Raw genomic sequence first — 8,549 nt, forward strand, 5'->3', positions numbered from 1 at the left:
CCCGTATGTGAACATAATTTACTCACTACTATTTATTTATTTATTTATTTACTTTTCGTGTTGCATGTATGTCCGTTTTTGCTATTTGCACGGGTGCTATATGATTTAGAGAGGCATCAAAATAAAAACAAACATTTAATACGCTCCGTCAGCGTTAAGGACACCATTTCCCACAATCCCCTGCTGCAAGTCAGGTCGTCCAATCATCTGAAGGCCCTTCTCCATCTCAGCCAATAGAGACTCTGTTGCTATCAGCGCTTATATTTTTAGTAAACTGTTCAGCGCCGTGGGGAACTACAAATATCTCTCCGCCATACAAACTAGACCCCGCTCTCTTCATTGGTATTTTAAGTTATTAAAATCTAAGGGAATAAATATAAAATAATTATATATATTTAGTGTTTTTGTTTTCGAGAAGGATTTTTAAATCCCATCCTGTCTATGTGTTAAATATTTCTGTTTATAAATTAACGCGTGGATTCAAGTATAAATAAATGCAGACAATAATGAGAGTATTAATGATTTTTAGGTGGAGTTATGGATAAAAACAGTCGAAAGATTAAAAAGATAATAGTTATTATTATGGTAATTTGGAAAAAAGTAGTCCCCGGCGTCACGGGGGTGTGGGCGAGTCACTGTGTATAAATACGCCGGGTTGTCAAACAGTAAAGTTTCTCTGGACCCTCCACGCAAAGTGTCAGCTCAAGGCAAAACCAGGGACGCGTTTGATTATCCAGGAATCCGTGCAGCAGAGGAAATGAATTAATAACCCAAAATAGAAATAAGATAAAAGCAGATACTGAGGTGAGATTAAAATAAAACCTCTAACGGTCCAACGCACCTGATCCTGTGACTCGACACATCCGCCTTCATCACAGGAGGGGGGGGAACTAAAACAGAAAACGCAGGAGCATCCGTAACAAAAGGTGAGTAATTAACTGTCAGCCGGTGCATGGCATGAAACGAGCACGTTTTGTTTTATTTAATCAGGTATTTTTGATTTTCATGAAACGCTGTTGTTGCTTCAACTGTTTGTTTTTGTCTCCAGCTGGAGGGATCCTCTGAGAGTCTGTTCAGCTCTTTTATCTGTGGTCTCCTTTGCAGAGATGCAGCTCTGTCCTAATCATTTCTCCACCACTTCACCTCCTCATTAGCTTTTTTTTTTTTTTTTTTATGATTTGATTTCATTTAGATGGATTCTCCGTTGCTCTCTTTGCTCCCCTGACATATTGCACCAATAAGATCCTGCTGCTTGTCATCACAAACCTTTTGTCCAGGATCCTCTTGCACGTTTAATGCCAGCAGGTGAATGTGTGTGCAAAAAGATCCCAGTTAGCAATTCAAAAAAAAGAAAACCGTAAAGAAAAAGGCTGCAAAATGATAAGAAATATTCCCATCCTGTGCTACGCTGGCCCCTCTATCTGTCCGTCTGTGTGTCTTAAATGTATTTTTATGAGCTTTGCTGCTTAATCGCTGAAAGCTGACTGGTTGAGCTGCACGCTCTGCTCTCATAATGAGCTCATGTAAACAAAAATACCACCCTGCTCATGCCCTGACCTGCAACGGGCCTGCAAAAAAAAAAAAAAAATATGCAATAAAGGGGATTTATGAAGGCGATTTTAAACGTTTCTATTATATTTGGTTTCTGAAGCAACAAAATCTGCACATATGTCATTGGATGACATTGGATGTTGTGTGTATCCTGCTGTAAAACAAGAGGCAGGGGATGCAGCAGATGTTTCGGTGATGATGATGCAGGTGATGCTTTCTCTACACCTTCTTGTTTTTAATTTAAGCAGCAGCAGGAGAGGAATTTGCATCACAGACGATGCAAAATGTGGCCCTATTTATAGCCTCATTCTAACCACCAGCCCCCATCTTATCATCCTTCAATGTCAACCCTTTTTTCTTTTTTCTCCATGAGTCTTGAACCGTCGCCGCTGCAGCTTCGCGTCCAGCCTGTGCAGCTTTATCTGTAATAACACTGTCTTTAATCGGGAGGCGTCTTTCTAATCTTAGCTGCCGAATCCCCATCTGGCAGCGAGGGAAGTGAATGTGAGGGGAATTGTTTGTGTGTGTGTGTGTGCGTAGGAGGGTGATTGTGCTCAGTGCATGCTGGGAGATTGTGTTCTAGTTGGCTGACTGAGCCTGCCATTTTACCCCCTCTCTCTTTTTTCTTTTTTTTTTTTTTCGCATTCGTGTTTTTTGGCTTGTAATCTTTAATCAGGGCGGTGAATGAATGTGCGTCTGTGTCAAAGCACCAAGCCGAGGAGCGGATTCAGATTATACAGGATTTATGAAGCTCAAAACACGACATCTGCTACGTCCGTCGGTGCATCCTGCAGCTGAAATGTAAAACGGGAGCACTTGCTGTTGATGTTTCTGACTTAAAATCGTGATATTTTCAAGTATTTTGCAGGTTTTTGGGTCAGTTTTCTTATTCCAACTACAAATTAAGGAGGATCTGGTCCATTAGCTACAGATTTGTGTATATTTCTTGTTATGTATGGAGGCCAAAGTGTGCGACAATTAATCATGCCCCTAAACCGTTATGTTTACTGATCAATTCCACCAGGATTTTAAAAGCTTCAGTACAGATTTATGGTTTCTGTAAATGGAATCATTGTCAATATAATTTAGCTTTTCTGACAATTAACATATTCTACAGTGTATGTTTTTACATAACTGACATTACTTTGTACGAATCGGTTTGTATTCGCTTTATTTTTGTCATGATTTCTTTTAAAAAAGCGACAGAAGTGTAAAATATCCAAGGAGTTGAGTACTTGTTTGATAATTAGGATGTCCATATAAATTTCTGATCTGATCCTGATCTTGAGTATTGGCCGATCCAATCCTAAACGTCCTGAAGTTCTTCTCCTGTAGATTCCTAAAGTCTTTCTGGATAGAGTCGACTGGATTCAGTCCAATAAAGCTTTCTGTCAAAGTTAATGTAGTGTGGAGAGGGTAGCTGGTACCTTGTGTTCTCTACTCCAGAAATGTTCTGCCATAAGCTCCCTAACCTTCTCTGGAAGACTTTTCTCCTTGATGCTGTCTCCAGGAAACATTTCTCTTTTAAACGTTCAGTGTTTGTTGTTGTTGTTTACGTGCAGCCTTTTGCTGAGTCGTTGAATCAAGTTGGTAGTACTGAATGACAATCAACTACTACCACATCACCAAACATCTATTTTTTTTTTTTTTGGCAGCTTTGATGCGAGCCAGTAAAACGGAAGAAGTTTTGACGCTTCAAAGATGTGGCTAATCAAGTTCTTCTTCTTCTTCTAGGGACATGGCTTTGGTTTATGTCAGACCTAAAGTAAATAACAAAAGATCAGGCTTCGGCCAAGCTTAAAATGTTAAAAATGCCTGATATGCCGCCAATACTGATTGGGATGTTTGACTTTTTTTGGGAGATGGTGATGTCTCTTTAACTATAGTATGCAACCAAGATATGTTTTCTACTTGTCTGCAGGTAGAAAATTGTAGAATAATGATTTCCTTATGGACTTGTCAAATAAAAACATTCTTTTTCTTCTCTTTTCACAGTTGGGACCTGAAAACAAGACAAAGACATCCCTCAACCTGCCTCCTCTGCCTTCAAGGTGCCTTTACCATGGTGACGCTAAAAGAATCCTACACTTTACACTAAACCAGAGCTGTTGGGGGGGAAAAAGAACTTGTGACAGCTGCATTGCCTCACTTTCAGCGTCTCGAACACTTTGTTCCCACGGCGGCGCCCGCCCGGCTGCGGCCATGCATCTAGAAGTGAAGGTCGCCCTCAACTTCATCGTGTCCTACCTGTACAACAAGCTGCCTCGGCGTCGGGCGGACCTGTTCGGCGAGGAGCTGGAGAGGATACTGATGTCCCGCTTTGAGGGTCACTGGTACCCCGAGGCCCCGCTCAGGGGGTCGGCGTTCCGCTGCATCCACCTGGGAGCGCCGAGGGACCCCGTGGTGGAACTGGCCGCCAAGAGGAGCGGACTGGACACGGAGGAAGTGCGAGCGAACGTTCCTGCAGAGCTGAGCGTGTGGATCGACCCGTACGAGGTGTCCTACCAGATTGGAGAGAAGGGGGCCGTGAAGGTGCTCTACCTGGAGGACCCTCCGGGGCTCGGCTGTGACAACGAAGGGGTCGAGGCTGTCATCAGAGAGGGTAAAGGAGATGCAGAGGCAGAAGAGGCCAAGAGCTTGGGCTTCAACCCGGACGCTCAGGTCTTTGTACCGATTGGAAGCCAAGCGTCTCCCGCCCTCATGCCGTCACTCTCCAGCTCTCCCACTCCTCTCTCTGCCCCGTCCTGCCCCGGGCTCTTCAGCTACCCCAGCGCCAGCACACCCACCGACCCCGGGGTCCACTCTTCTAACACTTCTACCCCTTCCCCTCCCAGCGGCGGGCTGCCCTACCTCCCCGCTCAGCAGCCGCCGTCCACCCTCCCCACCGCCCGTCCTCAGCCCATCACCTTCACCACCGCCAGCTTCGCAGCCACCAAGTTCGGCTCCACCAAGATGAAGAAGTGCAGCGGGGCCGGGTCGGCAGCCAGCTCCGGCGTCATTGTCCCCCCATCCCAGAGGATGCTGTCCCGCTCCCCCACCACCATCTCGGCCCCAGACCTCCTCAAGCACAAGCCCCTGTCTCTGTCCTTGCACTCCCTCGGAGGTCCCGTCCCCAGCCAGCTCTCCCCCAACGCCAAAGAGTTCGTCTACCCAGGATCCCCGGCCCCTCTTTACTTCGACGCCGACGCCCAGCCCATGCAGCCTCACGCCAGCTCTTTCCAACCCCCGCACACCCACCCGACCTTTGACCCGTTCTCCAGCCCTCCAGCTCAGAGCGTGGGCATCATCGGCAGCAACGGCGGAATCTCCTACATGGAGAAGCCGCCGTTTGTGGAGGGTTTGGGAAGCTACAACCTGCAATACCCGAGCCAGTCCTTCCAGCCGGTGGTGCTGGCCAACTAAGCCTTCATGTGGATTGTTGCTGTTGGGACAGTGGCACTACGGCTATTTTCAGTTTTTCTAACAAATTGTTCTAATACTAATACGTGTTAAGAAATAGTTTTGCTACGTTTAAAAAAAACAAAAACAACAAAAAAATACCACATCTGCTGAATATTTCATGTGACTTTTGTATTTGTTCGACCCTCAATCCCACCCGTGTCCATTACTGTTACTGTGTGTTGACGGTTCTTTCTTTAGTCGTTGCCAATCTCCTCCGTTTCATTGTTGTTTTTTTTTGTGTTCTTTTCTCGACTCTAGTACATCTTCGTTTTGCACTGCGCTGTCATGCTGTGAAAAAGGGACTTTGCCAAGTCCTGCAGGAGGGTGGTGGTGGTGGTGGTGGTGGTGGAGGAGGAGGAGGAGGAGGAGGAGGAGGAGGAGGAGGGGTACGAAGGGTTGTGGAAAACTCAGCACTTTGCTCTGCAATCTGCTCTGCCCAGAGAGGTTTTTTTAAATGTATTTTTGTTTTTGCCATTTTCACGCGTTTGTGTTTCATTCGTAGCTCAGCGTGATCGAGCATTTGCTGGAACTCGCACGAGCACAGGCGCACCTCCTCCTCCTCCTCCTCGTTGTTGTTGTTGTTATCAGCTGGAATCTGTGCATGATCTGGGTTTAGATGAGCAGGTAAAAGGGGGGATGTAGTGGAACGCATCGTCGTAGCGGGGAAGGTCGGCAGTTCGGGGAAGACATTTAACCGCTCGAATATTCGAACGAACAAACATAACGCGCATTAAAATGTGCACATGCAATTCCAGTCAGCAGAGTGTGAAGGTGAGAAGGCGGTGAAGAGGGGGAGGGGGAGGAGGAGGAGGAGGCGGGGGAAGGGGAAGGGATGCAGCAGCTAAGCAGTAGGGATTGTGATAAATGGCTTAGCATGACTTTGACTATGAAGGAGAGGTGTTTTTCTTTTCCTCTGCATGGAAAGAAAGAAAGAATAAGAAGCAGCCAGAGGGTTGTGTTGCCTCTTTGCTGTCCAGGTTTTTTTTTTTTGCAGAGCTTAGAAAAGCAACACTTTTAAAACCCAGAGCACGTTTGTGGTGGAGCTCGTTGAAATTCTCCGGTGATCTTTCTCTCTCTCTGTTGCAAAAAAAGACAAAAACCAGAGTCGTACAGTTCAGATTCGCTGCTGTGTTGATGGCTTTCGTGTCTGGATGAATATTTAAGCTTCAACTGTGGGGTTGGGGGGCGGGGCTGACGATGCCGACGATGCCGACTGCAGACGTTAACCGATCCTTTTGCACATTTTGTCCTCAAAGATTCAAAGAGGAGCTAATGTTTTTGGGGGTAAAGAGACACCATCGGTCTTTGAATGTTTTTGTACGAGACAGTTTGAGGGCTGTGTTTTTTTGACATGAGCATGCAACTTTTAGTTTATCTCTAAACGGGACAGGTGGGGGAGGTATATTCATCTCTGTAAATGTCACCGATCGTGAAGGGAAAGGTTTTTGGTTTTTTTTGGTAATTTATTTCTATAAATCTCTTTCTCATTTACATTTGTACGAGCAGGATGAGTCCAGGAATACGTGTACATATATATAAATATATAAAAGAAAGTTCTTATGTTCAGATTCTTTGTTTAGTTTCTTACATGCTGAGGTTATTTTTTCAAGGAAATAACGTTGAATATATGCAAAACCGAGACAAAAACGATGAAAGATGTACAGAATAAAGTATTTGAATGTGTGATTGTACCGTGTACAACATTTGTCCAACAAGACGGGTCAATGTACTCATTCTTCAGTTTTGGGGTTTTGGAGACGTGAATGTTTACAGCGTAGGAAAAGATGGCCGATATCTGACGAACACTACTCCCCACAGGCAGGACATTTAAACCAAAAATCTCACATTTAAGGTCCATCTTGTTTTTAGTATTACTCCCTTTTTGTCTGTATGCTAATTCAGTGCTCAGATCTATAGAAACAAAAGTATTTTTAACCATTTTTTTTCCTTCGTTATCCTCCTTTCTTTTGTTTTTGATACTGATATTATAGCCATATCTCAGACTGTCTTTGCTCACCCTTCTCCAGTGCAATGTATTGCCATAATTTAAATTACCCTGAATGATTCAAGGGGTTTCTACCTCTCTGCAAAAAATAAATATATATAAGTATATGTCTTCAGTTGGAAGATGGTGTTACGACAAGGTTTTGGAGGGATGAAGGAAATGAATGTGCAGTGAATGATCTGTTGCTGGAGGTCGGCCCTGGTTTTAAAAGCCTGCAGACAACAAAATGTTTTTTTTTTTTTTTTTTTTTTTTAATATATACATATAAATAAAAGTCTTGGAGGGATTTGAAACACAAACTGAGATCTGATGATTGTAAAACGTGGAGTTCCAACACCTTGCAGGCTTTTTCTTTTCCTTACAATCAGGGCCGAACATTAAAGAAGAGTTTAAAAAAAACAAAACGAACAAAAAAAAAATAAAAATTTTGTATTCCGATGTCCTTTTGCTTATATCGACGTGTGCGTTTTATTTTGCACTTTGGAATATTTCATTGTCATAAAAGAAGTTTATTTTCTATGTAAGATTTAACATTTAAGAGTAAAAATGGATATAATTGACAGTTCAGATGATGTATAAATATATTGCTTCTTTCCTGCCTGTATTTTATTATTTTTCCTATTTTGTATCCGACCTGTACACCCTGTAGATGTAAAACGAATCTTTCACTACTGAAATGCAATGACCTGTTTTCTGTGCTGCCCCTCGGGAATGGGGAGTTACTACTGCAGTTTCTTATTGTATCAGATTCTTTTTTAAGTTTGTAATAAAAACAGATTGGCTAAAATACGCATGGGAAATAAGATGATTGTGTCGTCCTCATTGTTTGTGAGTATTCATAGATGTTAATCCACCTCACTGAGTGGACGCTGATCTCTGACAATGTGATGGAAGAAAGATCCTTGAAGTTATTATAATAAGATCACTGGCCCCGACAACTGATAAACCATTTCTTTTTTTTCACCATTTTATGAAAGTTTCTCATGATTTTAATACTTTTTTTTTTTTTTTTGGAGATCTAACTCATTTTAAGACTGGTTTTCATTATTTTGCAAAACTTTTGTTGCTTTTTTAAAATATTTATAGAAACCTCGTTATTTCGTAAAGGTTTCTTATTTTGAGACGATTTTCTCATTGTTTGTGGAAATTTTCTTATTGTTCTAACAAAGTTTCTAATGTTGAGACTTTAACTTAATATTTTGTAAAAGTTTCTTAAGTTTCACATTATTTTGTGATACTATTTTGTGAATTTTTTGCATTTGTTGAGATTTTAGGAGCTTCTCAAAACTTTTTGATTTTTTTTTTAAGTTTCTCATCATTTTGAGATTCTACATCATTATTTTATAAAACATTTTCTTATAGTTTTCCTAAGGTTTGTCATCATTTTGAGAAAAATGTTCATATTGAGACTCATTTTTAGAGAACATTTAGCAAAAGTTTGCAAAACCTTTATCAGAATTTTTCAAATTTTTTGAGCATTTTTTTTTGCATTTTTTGAGGTCCAGCTCATTGTTTGAGAACGTTTCTCATTAATTTTTGAAATTTTTAATTT

The 8,549-nt window shown here is 42.2% G+C and overlaps 1 protein-coding gene across 1 annotated transcript; it reads left to right on the top strand.

Moving 5' to 3' along the window:
• Positions 1-632: 632 nt before the first annotated feature.
• Positions 633-5,279, top strand: tob2 (transducer of ERBB2, 2). Its single transcript, XM_084570854.1, has 2 exons — positions 633-926; positions 3,547-5,279. Exon 2 carries the CDS (start codon positions 3,754-3,756, stop codon positions 4,951-4,953), a length of 1,200 nt encoding a protein of 399 aa, XP_084426980.1. The 5' UTR covers positions 633-926; positions 3,547-3,753; the 3' UTR covers positions 4,954-5,279.
• Positions 5,280-8,549: the final 3,270 nt, after the last annotated feature.

This window comes from Chelon labrosus (assembly GCF_963514085.1).
Source record: "Chelon labrosus genome assembly, chromosome: 21".
NCBI classification, from domain to species: domain Eukaryota; kingdom Metazoa; phylum Chordata; class Actinopteri; order Mugiliformes; family Mugilidae; genus Chelon; species Chelon labrosus.

Coding starts and splice junctions, on each gene's coding strand:
- tob2 (XM_084570854.1), top strand. CDS start 3,754: ATGCATCTAGAAGTGAAGGTCGCCCTCAACTTCATCGTGTCCTACCTG.